Source organism: Podarcis muralis, chromosome 16 (genome assembly GCF_964188315.1).
Source record: "Podarcis muralis chromosome 16, rPodMur119.hap1.1, whole genome shotgun sequence".
Lineage (NCBI taxonomy): Eukaryota > Metazoa > Chordata > Lepidosauria > Squamata > Lacertidae > Podarcis > Podarcis muralis.
Window position 1 is genome coordinate 21,426,736 of NC_135670.1, and position 19,330 is coordinate 21,446,065.

General features: G+C 47.2%; 1 protein-coding gene across 3 annotated transcripts in view; it reads right to left on the reverse strand.

Annotated features, from left to right (window-relative positions):
* Positions 1 to 636: 636 nt before the first annotated feature.
* LOC114587151 (serine dehydratase-like) overlaps positions 637 to 19,330 on the reverse strand; it is a 78,173-nt gene continuing 59,479 nt past the window's right edge. The window contains exons 1-8 of one of the 3 annotated variants that reach the window (XM_028711116.2): positions 18,311 to 18,330; positions 14,058 to 14,246; positions 12,317 to 12,356; positions 10,584 to 10,723; positions 9,742 to 9,830; positions 7,060 to 7,287; positions 4,692 to 4,816; positions 637 to 2,900 (exon numbers count right to left, since the gene is read on the reverse strand). In XM_028711116.2, the coding sequence (XP_028566949.2) occupies positions 2,707 to 2,900; positions 4,692 to 4,816; positions 7,060 to 7,287; positions 9,742 to 9,830; positions 10,584 to 10,723; positions 12,317 to 12,356; positions 14,058 to 14,237 (996 nt within the window). In that variant the 5' untranslated portion in view covers positions 14,238 to 14,246; positions 18,311 to 18,330 and the 3' untranslated portion in view covers positions 637 to 2,706. Of the gene's footprint in view, positions 2,901 to 4,691; positions 4,817 to 7,059; positions 7,288 to 9,741; positions 9,831 to 10,583; positions 10,724 to 12,316; positions 12,357 to 14,057; positions 14,247 to 17,943; positions 18,204 to 18,310; positions 18,331 to 19,330 lie in introns of those variants that run through there. The other 2 variants (XM_028711115.2, XM_028711113.2) reach the window with 2 other exon arrangements.

Consider the following 19,330-nt stretch of genomic DNA (forward strand, 5'->3'; position numbering starts at 1 on the left):
AAGTAGTGCTAAGGGATGGCCTAAGATGTTTTGCTGCCTGAGGCACACAGTACAGAAATTCACTGGACTGGAAGCTGACTCGGACTCCAGCACTAGCAATGGGAGATCATCATCCACCTCTATGCCTGGGGGCAGCAGGCTAGCTTAGGGGGTGCAAGGCACACACAATGGAAGAGAATGGTGAAGGGGTTGAGGAGGAACAGAGGACTGCAGTCCCCTGCCCACCAGGATATGCTGCCTGAGGCTAATGCCTCACTTTGCCTAATAGTTGAGCCGGCCCTGATAATGATAGTGGTAGTAGCAGTTTGGGTATTGGGTTGTTACTTTTATTTTTATTATATATTTTGTGCTTCATATTTTGATTTTGTTCTGTGAACTGTTCTAAGACCTCTAGGTATAGGGTGGTATATAAATTCTAACAACAACAACAGCAACAACAACAATTTGCAGGGAGCTTTGGCAAGGGGGGCACAGATTAATCTCCCCACCCTGCCACACTCATGCAGTCTAAAGGGATACAGAACCCCAGTGCTTCATTTTGCTGCATGTGGAGAGTGGACCTATACCCTGTTCAAACTGTGCAAAAAGAAATTGTTACACCCCCGCCAAAAAAAAAAAGGTCACATGCAGGACCAATTAGAAGTAGCTGGTTTTTATTTGCAGCAATGGTTTCTACAACATCTGGTCACCGTCTTCATCCTCAGCCCAACCCTGCGAGGTAAGTCACTGGAATCATCTACTTATGAAATAATTGTCAAGATGGAAGGGAGCCCTGCGGTGAGCTGGTCCACACACACACCAGCCCAATGCAGGGTCTGTGACGCAAAAAGCCACAACAGCAACTCTAACAGATCGCTTCCCAGCCTCTTGAGCATGGATAGGCAAACTAAGAACCAGGGGCCGGATCCAGCCCAATCGTCTTCCAAATCCGTCCTGCAGATGGTCCAGGAATCAGTGTGTTTTTACCATGAGTAGAATGTGTGCTTTTATTTAAAATGCATCTCTGGGCTATTTGTGGGGCATAGGAATTCGTTCCCCCCCAAAAAAAAATATAGTCCGGGCCCCCACAAGGTCTGAGGGACAGTGGACCAGCCCCCTGCTGAAAAGGTTTGCTGACCCCTGCTCTTGAGGCAGGCTGTTATCCTGCTGCACAGTTCCTACTGTTAAAGAAGCCCTCCCGCAATGTTTAGCCAATATCTGCCATTTTGAGTCATTTGTGGGCGTCCTTGGGAAGATTTATGGTGGGATAAGTAGTGGGGGGGACGCAGGTGGCACTGTTGATTAAACCACAGAGCCTAGGACTTGCTGATCAGAAGGTCGGCGGTTCGAATCCCCGCGATGGGGTGAGCTCCCGTTGCTCGGTCCCTGCTCCTGCCAACCTAGCAGTTAGAAAGCACGTCAAAGTACCGTTCCGGTGGGAAGGTAAACGGCGTTTCCGTGCGCTGCTCTGGTTTGCCAGAAGCGGCTTAGTCATGCTGGCCACATGACCCAGAAGCTTTACGTCGGCTCCCTGAGCCAGTAAAGCGAGATGAGCGCCGCAACCTCAGAGTCGGTCACGACTGGACCTAATGGCCAGGGGTCCCTTTACCTAAATAGTGGGGGACTTACAACACTGAAAGAGGGGAGCTGACTGGTTTCTCACCTACACAGAGATTGAGAAGAATGGTGCTTGTACATTTTGCCTCTCAGGAGTCTGCACTAAAGGTAAAGGTAAAAGGTAAAGGACCCCAGGACAGTTAAGTCCACTCAAAGGTGACTATGGTGTTGCGGCCATAGCTGTCAACTTTCAGATTTGAAAATAAGGGATCAGCAGCCTCACCTGTCCTGGGAACAGTCTACGGGATATCTAACAATCCGGGATAACAGGGGGAAACAGCGCTGGAATAAGGGAATTTTCCGCAAAAAAAGGGAAGGTTGACAGCTATGTTTGCTGCACTCATCTCACTTCAGGCCAAGGCAGCCGGCTTTTGTCCACAGACAGTTTTCCAGGTCATGTGGCCAGCATAACTAAACTGCTACTGGCACACAGGGGACTGTGACGAGTGCCAGAGTGCATGGAAACACCGTTTACCTTCCCGCCGCAGTGGTACCTATTTATCTGCTTGCACTGGTGTGCTTTTGAACTGCTAGGTTGGCAGGAGCTGGGACAGAGCAATGGGAACTCACCCCATCGCGGGGATTCGAACTGCCGACCTTCCTATCAGCAAGCCCAAGAGGCTTGTCTGCGCTATACATATAATGGCAGGACCATACTGCTTTAAACAGTCAGGGCTCCCCTGCCCCTAAAGAATAATGGGAACTGTAGTTCTTTAAGGATGCCAAGAATTGTGAGAAGACCTCTATTGCTTTGTGTGGCTGTACAAACAAATCCCGCTTCACAGGGAACTCTAGGGATTGTAGCACTGGGAGAGGGAAGAACACCACCCAATATACTTGGCATGGGTGGAAAATGCATTTGAGCACTAATAATGCCTTTTGCCCGCCTGCCGGGATGGAGGATAGAGGGGGGGGGTGTTTGTGTGTGTTTGTTTGCTCTCCCCGATTTTGACTCTGCCACCACCACTGCCACGTGGCCCCTGGGAGGCTGCCCAGAAGGAAAGGTGGCCCTCAGGCTGGAAAAGCTTCCCCACTCCTGCTCTAAGCACACTAAAAAATATCCTGGCCAGCGATATGTTCATTTGCCACCATGTCAAGAGCTGCCCTCCTTCACTCCATCCCCAGCTTGTTCTTCAAGGCCCGGAGCTCCTTGGCGTGGATGGCACTCCCACCGCAGACAATAACGACAATGGAGTCCAGTTGACGGCTCAGCCGCCCCTCTTCCTGCAGCTGCTGGAGGTAGCCTGAGTAGAGGAAAGCCAGGGCGGCAGCACAGGCAGGCTCCACCAACATGCGCTCGTCATCTGGAAAGGGGTGAGAAATAAGGGAGCAAGTGAAAATGATGTATCGTTGGTATTTAAGGTAAAGGTACCCCTGCCCATACGGGCCAGTCGTGTCCGACTCTAGGGTTGTGCGCCCATCTCACTTAAGAGGCCGGGGGCCAGCGCTGTCCGGAGACACTTCCAGGTCACGTGGCCAGCGTGATGAAGCTGCTCTGGCGATCCACCACCAGCGCAGCACACGGAAACGCCGTTTACCTTCCCGCTATAAAGCAGTACTGTACCTATTTATCTACTTGCACTTAAGAGTGCTTTCGAACTGCTAGGTGGGCAGGAGCTGGGACCGAACGCCGGGAGCTCACCCCGCCGCGGGGATTCAAACCGCCGACCATACGATCGGCAAGTCCTAGGCACTGAGGTTTTACCCACAGCGCCACCCGCATCCCTTCGTTGGTATTTAACTCCCAGTAAATCAGCAAAAAATGTATAAAACAAGGTCAAGTGTATGCTGGTAGAGTAAGGAAAAAGAAGGCACCTTTTAGCATATGTGGTGGAAATGTAAGAATTTTGGGAAATGATATACAGTGGTACCTCGGGATGCGAACGGGATCTGTTCCGGAGCCCCGTTCACATTCCGAATGGAACACAAGACAGCACGTCTTTGGGTCGCGTTTTGCTGCTTCCGCGCATGCGCGTGACACCATTTTGAGTGTCTGCGCATGCGCGAGCGGCGAAACCCGGAAGTAACGTGCTCTGTTACTTCTGGGTTGCCGCGGAGCGCAACTCAAATGCGCTCAACCCGAAGCACATTCAACTCGAGTTATGACTGTATAATGAGTTGGGGAAAATGTTTAAAATAACCTTTTCTATTAAAAAAAAACCCTGAAGGAATACTAGGTGCCGAAATCCCACGGGAGCAGAAAAGACTATTTATGTATGTGACCACAGCTGCATGGGTGTTATTGGCCCAGAGATGGAAAGAAGATAAACTCCCTTCCAGAGAAGAATGGCAGATGAAGTGAATGGACTATGCCGAAATGGCTAAAATGACCGGAAGAATCAGAAACCAGGAAGACCAAAATTTTAATAAGGAATGGAGAAATTTTATTATTTATCTTAAAAACCATTGTAAACAGTTAAAATTGTTAGTAGGATTGGAATGACACCTGTAGCTTAATGGTGGATTTTTGATATAATGGAGATGTAAAAGATTTGGATTATCATAAAAGATGCAGGAGGAAATGACTAACAACAGGACCCACAAAGGGGAGGAAGGAAATCCAGGAGATTCTTTGGAATCTTGTTTTTATGTTGAATATGTGACTGTAAAATTTTAATCTGAAAAACCAAATAAATAGCAGCACCAGCTCCTGACCAGCTGCCCTGATCCCAAATCCCAGAAGGATCCGTTAATTGGTTTTATTTATTGTTATATCCACTCATTCTGTTCTGAATAATGCCTTTTTGTAGGGAAAGGTTGGGGGGCACTGGGGATGAGTTTATGAAAGCAAAGGGACAGTGGCCCGAAAAGGTTTGAGAACCTATGAATTATCTCTATGATCTCTACTGACAGATTGTCTGATGCGGTATAAAACGAGAGCTCCTACAAGCCACTAGAGGGAGCTGTCTGCCTACCAGTTGCCTGCCTTCACCACAGCTCTATGCTTCCAGTGTTTCAGGGTTAAATGTGGAGCATGCAAGTGTGGTCAGTGATTTAAAAATAAAATAAAGTTAATATTAATTGTTTGGGATGGCAACTTTCATCAGAACCACAGCGGGGGGAAATCACTGTCTGTGACACCCTTGAAAACTCACCCAGGAACTGCTCGATGGCTTTCACCGCTTCCACATCATCTAGCACATGAGAGATGATGCAACACTCACGGGCACAATCCAGAGCCCTCTGTGCCACTGTCTTGGCTCCCAGGCACATGGCCACACTGCAGAATGGACAGTAAAGAGCAAGGTAAGTTTGCACCCATGCCCAGGGAAGGCGGGAGGGTAGGAGTCATGAGTTAGTCGGGGGGGGGGGGGGAGAGACTCTATGAATTGAAAGTGGAGACACAATATGTACTTTCCCTTGTTTATTTGTTTGTATGTATTGTATCACAAAAAAACTTAAAGAAAAACTTCCCAGGCCCTGAGATCATCTTCTGAAGCCCGTCCTCATGTGTCACCTCCATGAGTGGTCCAGAGTGTGGCAACATGAGAACGGGGCCTTTTCTGCAGTGGCTCCCCTTCTGGGGAATGCTCTCCCCAGGGAGGTCTGCCTGGCGCCTTCATTATACAACTTTAGGTGCCTGCCAGGCAAAAATGTTCCTCTTTGGTTGATTGGCATCCAATGTCCTTTAAAAATGTGTTGGTGAGGGGTTATTGGGTTGTTTTTCTTTCTGTTTTGATTATGTGTTTCGTGTTTTTATGTTGTGATTTTATGTTGTAACCACCCTGAGACCTACGGGTATGAGTGGTATACAAATCATCGCCATCGTCATCATCATCTGTGATGTGACAGTTGACATCTGTGATGAGCCAGTGTGGTGTAGTGGTTAAGAGTGGCGGACTCGTAATCTGGTGAACCAGGTTTGCTTCCCCGCTCCTCCACATGCAGCTGCTGGGTGACCTTGGGCTAGTCACACTTCTCTGAAGTCTCTCAGCCCCACTCACCTCACAGAGTGTTTGTTGTGGGGGAGGAAGGGAAAGGAGAATGTTAGCCACCTTGAGACTCCTTAGGGTAGTGATAAAGCGGGATATCAAATCCAAACTCTTGTGACAGACCAGCTCCACTGGGACTCCAATCCCCTCAGCTGCCAGCTGAGGGCAAACATCCATCAGGCTGCCTCAGTGGGAGATGTGGAAAGTGGGGCTCATCCTATTAGCTTCACTAAAAGACCAGCTGCATCGAGTACCTCCTTCCCCTGAACTGCACCAGCTGCTCATTATAACAGGGGTCAGCAAACTTTTTCAGCTGTGGGCAGGTCCACCGTCCCTGAGAGCATGTGGTGGGCTGGACTATATTTTGGGGGGGGAAATTGAATGAATTCCTATGCCCCACAAATAACCCAGGCATGCATTTTAAATAAAAGCACACATTCTACTCATGTAAAAACACCAGGAAAGCCCCACAAATAACCCAGAGATGCATTTTAAATAAAAGGACACATTCTACTCATGTAAAAACACACTGATTCCCGGACCATCCATGGGCCAGATTGAGAAGGCGATTGGGCTGGATCCGGTCCCCAGGCCTTAGTTTGCCTACCCATGCATTATAACAACTGTTCAAGAATTGTTGCCCAGGTTTGATTCCAGCCCCCTCTCCACACACCCTGCCCCTTCCCCTTTGTGTGACGTGGGTTGTTGTTCTTTTAATTGTAAGCTTGTGGGCAGAGAGAGCTATCTCGTTTTAACTGATTGTCATAGAGTTGGTAGAGCATAGTTGGTAGAGCACAAGACTCTTAAACTCAGGATCATGGGTTTGAGCTCCACATTGGGCAAAAGATTCCTGCCTTGCAGGGGGTTGGACTAGATGACCCATGCGGTCCCTTCCAACTTTACAGCTCTGTGATTCTACATTCTGAGAGACTTTTTGGCTGAAAAGTTGGGTATGGATGCTGGAAACAAACAAACGACCCTTTTCCAGGATGGAACTCTAGACAGTATAACAAGAGTTTCCAGGAGGTCTCCATTGAGGCACTGAAGAGACCCAGAACCTGCTTTGCCTCAGCAAGGCAGCTTATTGGAACCAGCCTACATTTTGTCCCACAGCTAGAAAAATAGGAGGAGGAAGATTAGCTTAGATAGCTCAGTTGGTTAGAGCATGGTGCTGAGAATGCCAAGGTTGCAGGTTCGATCCCTGTACGGGACAGCTGCATATTCCTGCATTGCAGGGGGCCAGACTAGTTGATCCTCAGGGCCCCTTCCAACTCTCTGATTCTATGAAGTGAGACGGGGAAGTCCCTTTAATGGCAAACTTAGGCGGGGAGTGCTAACAGGTGAACCCAAAACAGGGACCCCGGGGGACAAGAAGGAAGCACCAGCATGCTCAGGATAACCCTGAAGTTTTCAGGAGTCCAAACTTTTTTTCTTTAAGGGAGGAGAAGAAAGAATGAGAACATTTTGTTTCAACACCAAAGCTCTTTCCTTCAAGCTGGGGTTGCTGCCATCTCCAGTGCACACAACTCACCTGGTTATGTCAGGCAGAGTGACGAGCCGTCCTGCTTTGAGGGCTGCATTGTAGCTGTCAGCACCTCTTGTCTCCACGGCGATGATGGGCACATCCTGCCAGCCCACCTCTTGCAGACCAGACACCACCCCACAGAGTAGCCCACCTCCGCCCACAGCGAGCACAATAGCTCCTGGCTTGGAATCCAGGGAGTCCTTCAGCTCCTTGATAATAGTGCTATGGCCCTTCCTGTGTGGAGAAGAGACATCTTTGAGAGACTGACATTTGTGGGAAGGATACTCTGAGCCATGGATGGCCCAAGACATTTTGCTGCTGGAGGCAAGGAGAAGAGGGCATCGTGCAGGCAGAAGCTGACTAGACTAGTAGCTTAATCTTACTTGGCGATGGGACAGCTAAGAACATAAGAGGAGCCTACTGGATGAGGCCAATGACCCATCTTGTCCAGCATCCTGTTCTCAGAGTGGCCAACCAGATGTCTATGAGAATCCCACAAGACAGGTTTGAGCACAAGAATACTCTCTTCTCCTGTGGTTTCAAGCAACTGATATTCAGAAGCATTACTTTCTCTGACAGTAGAGACAAAGCATATCACCATCACTAACACCCATTTATAGCCTTCTCCATTAACTGGTCCAATCCTCTTTTAAAGCCATCCAAGTTGATGGCCATCACTGCCTCTGTGTGAGCCAGCTCCATAGCTTAACTATGCTCTACATAACGAAGTACTGTCCTGAATTTTCCAACATTCACTTTCATTGGATGATCAGGAGTTCTGGTGTTATGAGACAGGCAGAAAAATTCTCTGTCCACTTTCTATCTTCTAACATGTTGTATCTTGCTTGCCTTTCCTTCAAAATAAAAAGTCCTAAAGGCTTCACAGGGGACTTGCTGCATCCCTGAGGACAGAAACGTATTTAAGGGAGTGCAGTGGAATCCACATGGCACACATAGTTCCATCCTCTGACACATTGTCACTGCTCCCTGTCCCCCAGTATCTACCACCCGAGGCAGGTTATAAAAATCTTCCTGGTGTTCCAGGACAGTGCTGAGACAACTTGTATCTTGTACCTCAGCTTAAGGATCGCTATCCATGGTCCTGAAACTCGCCCCAAGGTCCCTCTCCAAGGTGCTGATCACAACAAAATATAGCATTTAGGGGAAATGAAGAATGAATGAGCTCAAACAGCAAGGACATAAAGCACGGCCCTTTCTACTTGTTTGTTCCTCATTTGTTTTGGAACCAATGGAAATTGGACCAACTGGGCCCCAGCAGTAGGTGGAAAGGGCACAACTCTATGTCCCCAACAAGGACTCTTGAGTTAGATGGGTGTGGAGAGCCCCATCTACTTGACAGAGAGCCCAGTACACAACAACCTCCTATGGATTCTAAGGTGGAAATTCTGCAAAACACATTATTGGTGAGGTCAGTTTCAGGTACACAAGAGTGCATCCTAAATACAAAACGGGTAAGAACCAGTTTAGGAAGAACCTATCTGACAGAGTGAAAATCAAGTCCAAATAAGGGACAAGGAGGGCTCTTCACGCGAAGCAAAAAACTTGGGTTGCACAAGTGTTTTTAAGGACTATGGTTGGATGAAGAGATTATGACAGGGGTCAGCAAACTTTTTCAGCAGGGGGCAGGTCCACTGTTCCTCAGACCTTGTGGGGGGCCGGACTATATTTTGGGAAAAAACAACACAAACGAATTCCTATGCCCCACAAATAACCCAGAGATGCATTTTAAATAAAAACACACATTCTACTCATGTAAAAACACCAGGCAGGCCCCACAAATAACCCAGAGATGCATTTTAAATAATAGGACATATTCCACTCATGTAAAAACACGCTGATTCCCAGACCGTCCGCGGGCCAGATTTAGAAGGTGATTGGGCCGGATCCGGCCCATGGGCCTTAGTTTGCCTACCCATAGATTATGAGGTGCCAGGGTGGCAGGAGGGGATTGGCTAGAGAATAAACAGCCAATATGATGTATTTATTCCTATAGTAGAGTATGTGCTAATGGCACTGCTCTCACAGACTCCTTTGGACTCTGTCCAGAAATGTGTTACAGTTGTGCCTTGGTTCTCAAACATCTTGGAACTCAAACACCTTGGAACCCAAACACTGGAAACCCAGAAGTGTTCCGGTTTGTGAACTTTCTTCGGAAGCCGAATATGTTCCTTTTTGAGTGTTACGGTTCTGTTTTGAGTGCCACACTTCCGTTTTGAGTGTTACACTGAAGTCTGTTTTTGCTATTTATTTTGCGTTTGCGTTTGCGTTTTTGTGGCTCTTTTTTGTTTTGTTTTTGTGACTGTCTGGAACCCAGTTGAGCTACTGATTGATGGACTGATTGATTGTGTGACTGCAGTACATTGTTTATTGCTTTCGTTTTATGGATCAATGGTCTCATTAAATAGTAAAATCCGTGTTAAATTGCTGTTTTAGGTTGTTTTTAAAAGCCTGGAACGGATTAATCCGTTTTGCATTACTTTCTACAGGAAAGCGTGCTTGGTTTTGGAAAGCTTTGGTTTTGGAACGGACTTCCGGAACAGATTAAGTTTGAGAACCAAGGGACCACTGTACTGAATAAAGTCTGTCTAATAAGGAATCTGGCGTGAGCCTCTTTATTGGGCCCCCAAAGGGGATTTTCTCCCAAAATTTACTTCCCAAGGACCTTACCACACCAATGGGTGGTCAAAAGGGTGGATCTTGACCCAGCCATCAGCTTCAGCAAGCTTCTTGGCTCTTTCTTCAGTATCGTCCCACACCTGCCGGAATAATAATAATAATAATAATAATAATAATAATAATAATAATAATAATAATAATTTATTTTTTATACCCCGCCCATCGGCTGAGTTTCCCCAGCCACTCTGGGCGGCTTCCAATCAAGTGTTAAAAACAATTCAGCATTAAATATTAAAAACTTCCCTAAACAGGGCTGCCTTCAGATGTCTTTTAAAAAGAAGATAGCTGCTTATTTCCTTCACATCTGATGAGAGGGCGTTCCACAGGGCGGGCACCACTACCGAGAAGGCCCTCTGCCTGGTTCCCTGTAACCTCACTTCTCGCAATGAGGGAACCGCCAGAAGGCCCTCGGTGCTGGATCTCAGTGTCCAGGCTGAACGATGGGGGTGGAGATGCTCCTTTAGGTATACAGGACCGAGGCTGTTTAGGGCTTTAAAGGTCAGCACCAACACTTTGAATTGTGCTCGGAAACGTACTGGGAGCCAATGCAGATCTCTCAAGACCAGAACAAGAAACAGGAAGACCTCCACTGAAATGTGAGGAGACCTTGATTACCCAATTCAGCACCAGCTGAATGAGGGGACCCATGGCAATTGTCCTGGAGGGCTTCTTCCTTCACTGGGTCCCCCTGCCACCCAGGTTAGGCATCAGGGATGGGCCCTCTCAGTGTGCTTGGGCACTGGCAACTGCCCAAGTGTGCCCAGCGGTGGCACCAGGTCTGCTCCAACCTTACCCGTGATTCAGAAGCATTCGGCACTTGTTCCTCCACTCACCTTCCCAAATATCTCCACCTCTGCACCAAACTTCTTTAGTTTATTCACCGTTGACAGTGGAGTACTTCCATGGACGATGATGGTGGCAGGTATGCCAAGTTTTTGGGCAGCATACGCTGCAGCAAGTCCAGCGTTGCCACCTGCGAGGAATGAGTGGCAGCAGGGAAGAGGAAAACATTTCCACCAGAGTTGAAGTACAGTTTTGGTGCAACACAGGGCACCTTCAATACTTGCCAGAGGAGAGCGGCCTATGTTGTACCTGAGGACCCCAGACTAGCTTAGGGGGCATGTGGTACACGCACTGCTGCCCACTCCTCACCCCTCATCATGCCAAGGGAGGATATGACCCCATTTTACACTAAGATACCTTTATTTTCCTTTATTTTTTTTGACAAAGTAATAATCATAAATAAATAAAAATAAAAATGTGCGCCATGCCATTGTAACTATCCAACCTCCCAAAATTTCAACACCCCTTGCGATGGTTTGACCGTTTCCATTTTAACAGTGCAAATTCTACAATCGCCTTCCATATCTCCTCAAAATCATTTCTCCTGCCTATTACCTCAATGGCACATGTTAATTTATCATTTAATAGCTATATCCCGCACCTCTTTATATCATTCTTCCATTTTATGTTCTGCTTGCCCCTATCACTTCCTAGCTATCAGAATTCGTGCAGCTGCTGTCAATAAATTTGTAAGCAAGTCCTTCATTGCCTGCGAACCTTCCACCTCATCGTAAATTGATAATAATACTACCTCTGGACTTTCAGTCAGCTTTAACCCAGTGATTTCTGTTATAAGATATCTCTTTGAATAGTGATGGCTTCCCTCAAAGAATTATGGGAACTGTAGTTTTTAAAGAATTGATATGAGACCCCTATCCCTCGCACAGAGCTGCAATTCCCAGAGTTCTCTGGGAAGAGGGATTGGCTGTTAAACCACTTTGGGAATTGTAGCTCTGGGTGGGGAATATGGCTTCCTAACAACTCTCAGCACACTTAACAAACTACAGTTCCCAGGATTCTTTTGGGGGAAGCCATGACTGTTTAATGTGAGGTGATACTGCCTTAAATGTATAGTGCAGATGAGTCAGGGCGATTGGGAGGAATAGCCAGGAGGCTGCCACCATCACCACCACATCTGCATCTGCCACCTGAGTTTGGAGTCATCTCATTTTGCCTAATGGCAGGGCAGGCCCTCTGAATACACCGTACAAACTGAATCAAGGTCAAGAGGAGTAACTAAGTCACACACAGGGCGTTGTTTGGGCTTTCCTGACAATTACAAGAGAAACATTGGAAGTTGAAAGAAGGACCGTGGACTATGCAATATTAGATAAATTAACAGGAAGAATTTGAAACCGGCGGGACCAGAGATTCACAGAAGACTGGTGTAAATTTACGGACTATTTGAAAAATAATTGTGATGATCAGATTACATTTGTAGGTTTGCAAGAAGTTTTGTGAGGTGAATTATTTGAATTATTGCAACAATGGATAAAGAGGAGAACTGTTAGTTAAGATAATTAAAGGCAATATGAATTTAAGAAATGGAGAAGAAATGATAAGAATGGTGGATCATCAGAGGTGCTGATGGAAGTCCCAAAAGATTGTATAAGATGTGAAGTTTTGTTGTATGTATGATAATTAATATGTTAAAATTAATAAAAATTATTATAAAAAAGGAAGTTGAAAGAAGGACCGAAAAGGCACATGGATATTTACTTACCTGATGAACAAACCAGGTGTTGGCAGCCCTTTTTGGCAACCTGAAATGAACAGGAGAGGGAGTTCAGTCTGAGAGAGGGGAAGGTGTGAGAAGGCATTGATCTGGAGAAGAATGCCATATGGAAACTTGGAGAGTATTATTAGAAGCACAGGAAGCTCCCTATTTAGATGAAATGACAGCAGCGATTCCTGCACTGCAGAGGGTTGGACTAGATGACCCTTGGGTCCCTTACAGCTCCACAGTTTCTGTGATTCTAGGGCTGAGCCCAGTTTCTCCTCCTGGGTGACTTAAACGACCTTCCTCTGCTTTCTTTTTTCCCCTTTCCCCTCTTTTTTTTCTTCCCCTGGTTTCTGAATATTGCCATTTCTGAGCCAAAAATGTGTCCTTTTATTTTATTTTATTTTGGCATGTTCTATCTGTGTTATGCAGATAGGACATTGTGTTACTGTGATAATATACATCAGGTTGGAAGATAAGCTTGCAAATGAGCACAGTGTGCCGCGTGTTATTAAGCCCTGTAACAGTGTTGCCTGAGCAGATATGGGTCAGAGTTTGTTATCCTGGACCATTACAGGGTTAGATCCCATATTTGTGACTCTCTTACGTAGTTTATTATTTATTTCTGCACTTATTTAGTACCTTATTATCCCACCATTCCTCCAAGGAGTTCAAAGCAGGGCATGTGGTTCTCTACCTGCCAAAGCCACTTCCGACATCAGGAGGAGGTGGTGTTGCGGGCTCACACCCCCAACAATCGAGCGGTGGCTGGCTTCAGCCCCACGCAATCAGGGGAATCCTCGGGCCGCGTCAGACCCAGAGCCAGCCAATCCGGGGGTCATTTAAGGCTGGCCTGGGTCATTTAAGGCTGGCGCAGCCCCGTATCTCCCCTTTTCATCCACGCAGCTGATTCGGTTTCCCACCCACCCACCCTTTAGGTTTTCCTTCTGACATTGCTATGGACTTTGGTTGGTCGCCGTTGAGGGGCCTGGTAGGAATTTTTTCCACTTGGCGAATTGGCACCGGCCATTTGGTTTTTCGCCTACCTCGTAGCAAATCGTCACAACATTCTTGGTTTGGTGGTTAAGCATTGGTAGGGATATTGTTCTGTAGATGTGTTGGGGGGAAGGAGCGCCATCACCTCCGCCAAATATTAAAGGGTAGTCCGGTAAAGGATTCCGGGGGGCGTTGCCTCGTCCAAAACCTATGGGGGCCAGGGCCTAAAGCACGCCCCCGAGCAGTGACCCCGGGGGGAGTTCCTAGTGATGTGCATCACAGGGCTCCCCCTGCTGGTGTTAACCCTTTCCGGTTTTTCATACTAACAGGCTGAAGCCGGATAGTCTGATAGGACCAATGCCTAAGCCAATACCGCTCTTACCTGTAACCAATAAAGTTGTGGCCAATTTTTGCCCATTCACCTAAAATGACGGTGTCCTGTGTCTTTATTTATTCCAACTGGTGGGAGGCGGGAATCGCCATGCAACACACACTGCTCCATTTTATCCTCACAACAACCCGGGAAGGATAGAGTAGGCTGAGTTGTTCACCCAGTGAGCTTCATGGCTGTGTGAGAATTTAAACCCTGGTCTCCCAGCTTGTAGCCAAACACTCTAACCACTACACCACATTGCCTTGTTGGTTGATTTTTTTAAAAAGATCAGCTGTTTTGTATTGGGGAGCTGCCCATAGTCAAAGCTGCTGTTCTTCCACAAAGGAACTTCCAGGGTACTTGGCAGACACTCACCTGTTGGCAAAAGTAGCCAATGCCCCGGATTTTGAAGGAACCCGCGGGTTGGACATTCTCCATCTTCATATAGACTTTGGTGCCCGCAGCTTCGGAAAGGGCGATGCTCTCCAGGACAGGCGTCACAACGTGGAATGGTTTTCCATCGCTGCCACCAAAATGGTCCCCTGTTGCTGTCATGGAGATTGCCTAAAACACAGAAGTGGAGAGATGGAGGTTAGCTGGAATGCTAGGTGATGGAAATAAAAGACCTAGTGCATTGGCTCCCGGCTTGTTTCCAAGCACAATTCAAAATGTTGGTGCTGACCTTTAAAGCCCTAAATGGCCTCGGCCCAGTATACCTGAAGGAGCATCTCCACCCCCATTGTTCAGCCCGGACACTGAGGTCCAGCTCCAAGGGCCTTCTGGCTGTTCCTTCACTGCAAGAAGTGAAGTTACAGGGAACCAGGCAGAGGGCCTTCTCGGTGGTGGCGTCTGCCCTGTGGAACGCCCTCCCATCAGATGTCAAGGAAAGAAACAACTATCTGACTTTTAGAAGACATCTGAAGGCAGCCCTGTTTAGGGAAGTTTTTTAATGCTTTATGTTTGATCATGTTTTTAATTTTACCATGTTTTTAATATTCTGTTGGGAGCCGCCCAGAGTAGCTGGGGAAACCCAGCCAGATGGGCGGAGTATACCGCATTTTTCGCTCTATAGGATGTCCCCGACCATAGGACGCATCTAGTTTTAGAGGGGGAGAACAAGGGAAAAAAATTCTCTCTGCACAGCGCCCCTTCAGCGAAGCGGCAGGAGAAACGGAGCCCCTTCCATTTCTCCTCCCGCTTCGCTGAAGGTGCACTGCACAGAGAGGGAAAGCTGCGCAGCGCCTCTCCAGCGAAGCGAAGCCAGGAGAGCAAGAGGAATCAGTGCGCACCGACCCCTCTCGCTCTCCAGGCTTCAGCGAAAGCAACGCGAAGCCTCTGGAGCGCGGCGGGAGCGCTCCCACTGCACTTTGTAGGCTTTGCGTTGCTTTCGCTGAAACCATGGAGCCTGCATTCGCTCCATAAGATGCACACACTGTTAAGTTGTGGGTGAACATATCAGACGACACAGCGATTCTTCAAACAGCTCTTGTTTATTCACAGGCCAGGACAGAACTGAACTGAAGGGTTCAGTCAGCCTGCATATATAGAGCTCCAGTACAATGTAACTGTAACAATTTTCTAACTATCCAATCACTGAACGTCACTTTCAATCCCTTATTTGCATAACTATCTACAGTATCCCCCTGCTGGCCCAGGGTGAGAACTTCAGTACATAACACACACATTTCCCCTTAATTTTTGGAGGGGAAAAAGTGCGTCTTATAGAGCAAAAAATACAGTAAATAATAAGTTGTTGTTGTTGTTGTTTGCCAAACACAGTTGACTGTGTGACGATCTCCACCAAAGGAGAGCTCACCACACCATTGGTGAATTGGACTCATTGCTGAAACTGCTCTGGCCTTCAAACATAAGATCAAAGGAAGATCCCTCCTGGATCAGGCCAGTGCCCACCTAGTCCAGCATTCTGTTCTCACAGTGGCCACCCAGATTCCTCTTGGGAAGCCTGCAAGCAAGACCTGATCACAAGAGCCCTCTCCCCTCCTGTGGCTTCTGACAACTGATATTCAGAAGCGTTACTGCCTGCAGCTGTGAAGCCAGAGCAAAACCATAGCAGCCGGGCTAAGAACTGTGAATAGATCTGCAAGCTCTTATCAAGGTCTGGTCTTTACACACTGAGAGAGTCACAGCTGTGTCAGCCTGTGCAACCAACAACCCAAGAAGAAATCCTGGAAAGCCAATGGCCTGGTTCAGTATAAGACACCTTCGGATTGTCCTAGCCAGAATTCCAATGCACTCCTTCCCAATATTGATTTATTTATTTTAAAAAACTGAATTTAAATTAAAACAACAAAACAATGCCTGTTATTTGCAAATTCAAAAGATCTAGATTACTAAAGGCAGGAAAGTAACCTAGGTCACATCCATGCAATACATTTAAAGCACTCTTTAACAGTCATGGTTCCCCGCCACCACCAAAGAATTCTGGGAACTGTAGCTTGTTACGGGTGCTGACCTCGCAGACCATACAGTTCCCAAGACCTGCAATAAACTACAGTTCCAGGGATTCTCTGTGACTGTTAAAGTAGCCTAATAGTGCTTTAAATATATGGCATAGATCATGTGTCCTTAGAAAGCGATGAAAGTAGCAGTGGCAATAAATCTTTCCCAAAAGACTTCTGGGACTCCAGAGGTATTAAATTGCCACTTTGTCTAACACTAAATGTTATAAAAGGCTCCCAGGTTGCCATAAGGTTCTCATATCCTGCACCTCCTCCAAGCACTTTGCTGCAAAAGCTTCTCAGCTGCTGCCATGAACAGTTTTTGCCCACCAGCCTTCCATTGTCAACGGAGATGAAAGACAGTGATGAGAAAGTTCCCATGTTCAATCCCAAGTATCTCCAAGAGAGACCCCCTTCCTGAAACCCTGGAGAACCACTGCCAGTCAGTGCAGGCAATACTGAACTAGCAGGACCAATGGTCAGGATCTGCACAGGACAGCTTCCCGTCTTCCGGCGCTCTGCAAGCACACCATCCAATGCAAATTTGGAAGGGGCCACAACTTTGGACAGCTTTAAAAGAGGACGCTGGTGGCGCTGTGGTCTAAACCACAGAGCCAAGGGCTTTCTGATCAGAAGGTTAGCAGTTTGAATCCCTACAATGGGGTGAGCTCCCATTGCTCACTCCCAGCTCCTGCCCACCTAGCAGTTCGAAAGCACGTCAAGTGCAAGTAGATAAATACAGTGGTAACTCAGGTTAAGAACTTAATTCGTTCCGGAGGTCCGTTCTTAACCTGACACTGTTCTTAACTTGAGATACCACTTTAGCTAATGGGGCCTCCCACTGCCGTGTCGCACCACCACCAAGCAATTTCTGTTCTCATCCTGAAGCAAAGTTTTTAACCCGAGGTACTATTTCTGGGTTAGCGGAGTCTGTAACCTGAAGCGTCTGTAACCCAAGGTACCACTGTACATCATGCCATAGTGGGGAAGACTTGTGACCAGATAGATGCCTCGTGTGTTACAGTGATGAGTTTGTTGTCCTGGTGGGGCTAACTATTGTTGGGAGACATCAAGCTGGTCTACCCTGGCTGATCTCCCTCCTAAGGGTTCTCTACCATTAAACCAGCCTTGGACCACAGTCCTTCTAACAAAGGACTAACAAGTCGAGGACGGGCCTCTAAAAAGCCAGACAGGTCACCACCTAATGTTAAACTCATACTGCGTACAAGCCATACGTTTCAAGCACATTACTTGCCCCTCCAAAGAATCCTGGGAACCGTAGCTTGCCCCAAACAGAGCTACAATTCCCCCAAGGCCCCAAGAAACTACAGTTCCCAAGATTCTTTGGGGGAAGTCATGGGCTTTAAAATTTACAGTTCATATGCAGACTGGAACTTCTATCCTCACCTGGCATCCTGGACATAGCTGTCAACTTTCCCCTTTATTAAAGGGAAATTCCCTTATTCCGAATAGGATTCCTCGCAAGAAATGGGAAAAGTTGACAGCTATGATCCTGGACCTTGGGGAACACAATTCCTTCCACAGCATTTAGTATCTGCCTGGCACTCCCTTTTCAAGCCAAACAACATTTCCCTGCAAATCTTTTGTTTTCCGACTAAGGAAATGAGTTCTCCACTTCTCTAAAATCAGCTGTTTTAAAATTCTGGCCACATCAGTGCACAAATAACAGGAAGCAGAGGCTATTCTTCCCTCACCCACTGCCCAGCTAGGAAATTCAGCCCATGAGGATCCCCTGTCCCCACATCCATCCCAAGTGGCCACGTCCACCACTGAAGAGGTACCTCACAATCTGGACTCCCCAGGAAACAATGAGCTTCTCTCTCCCGTTCCAGAAGAGTTTCTTTCTTGCAGAAAGTTCCTGCTACCCTCAGCTGTGCGAGCAAAGTTTATTTGGAGGAGGGAACCAGGAAAAGTGCCAAGGGGCAGTGCTCAAGGAACTTTAGCAACCGGCTCTCGTCAGTCCTGAGTTGCAAAGTTGCAGAGTTGCAGAGTTGCTCTTCAGAAGGCTGGGAATGATGACTGTTAGGATGGGGGTGGGGAGAGCTTTATTGACCCCCCCCCAGCTTTCTTCAAAAAAGGGCAACATTGAACATCGCCATCTCTTGCCTGGCCTTCAAGAATTTGCACTGCTCATTTCATTTATCATACTTGCCACTGTGAGTCTTGATCCCAGCCCCTTTGGAAAGCACTTTGAGCCTTGGAATCTGAGCAGATCTGGGGCTAGTGAGAGCCTTTTTAATATTTAACATACACACACACCTACAATGTCACAGTCCATCCACAGCAACTGCAAGTCATCAATTTGAAGTCACAGGAATCATTAATAAGAATATTTTCTGGGGTGGGGGAGTGCTGTTCAGTTAATAAGAACATGCAGTGATACATTATATCAGTGATTGTGTGTATGTGTGTGTGTGTGTGTACATGAGATATCAGTGATATAGTGATATTAGGGACATGGGTGGCACTGTGGTCTAAACCACTGAGCCTCTTGGGCATGCCGATCGGAAGGTCAGCGGTTCGAATCCCCACAATGTGGTGAGCTCCCGTTGCTCTGTCCCAGCTCCTGCCAACCTAACAGTTCACAAGCATGCCAGTGCAACTAGATAAATAGGTACCACTGTGGCGGGAAAGTAAACAGCGTTTTCGTGCGCTCTGGCTTCCGCCATGGCATTCTGTTGCACCAGAAGTGGTTTAGTCAGATGGGCAGGGTAGAAATAAAATATTATTATTATTATTATTACTACTACTACTACTACTACTACTACTACTACTACTACTACTATTACTATTTAGTCCTGCTGGCCACATGACCCAGACAGCTGTCTGTGGACAAATGCCAGCTCCCTCAGCCTGAAGTGAGATGAGCGCTGCAACCCCATAGTCACCTTTGATTGGACCTAACCATCCAGGGGTCCTTTACCTTTTACCTTTACCTGCTGTGATGCAAGTGTTAGTTGCACCCTGCTTGGACTACTGTGATGTGCTCTGGGTGAGGCTACTTTTGAAAAATGGGACTTCAAAGTGTTGTGTGGTGCTTGCAGATGCTTTAAAATGCTCAAGGTGCTTTCAGAGGCGTTGAAGTTCCTGAGGTTTCAGTTTTATTGCCCTTCAGTTGATAGAGCCAGCTCCTGCCAGGGCACAGCCAGGAGTGCACTTTAAGGCTCC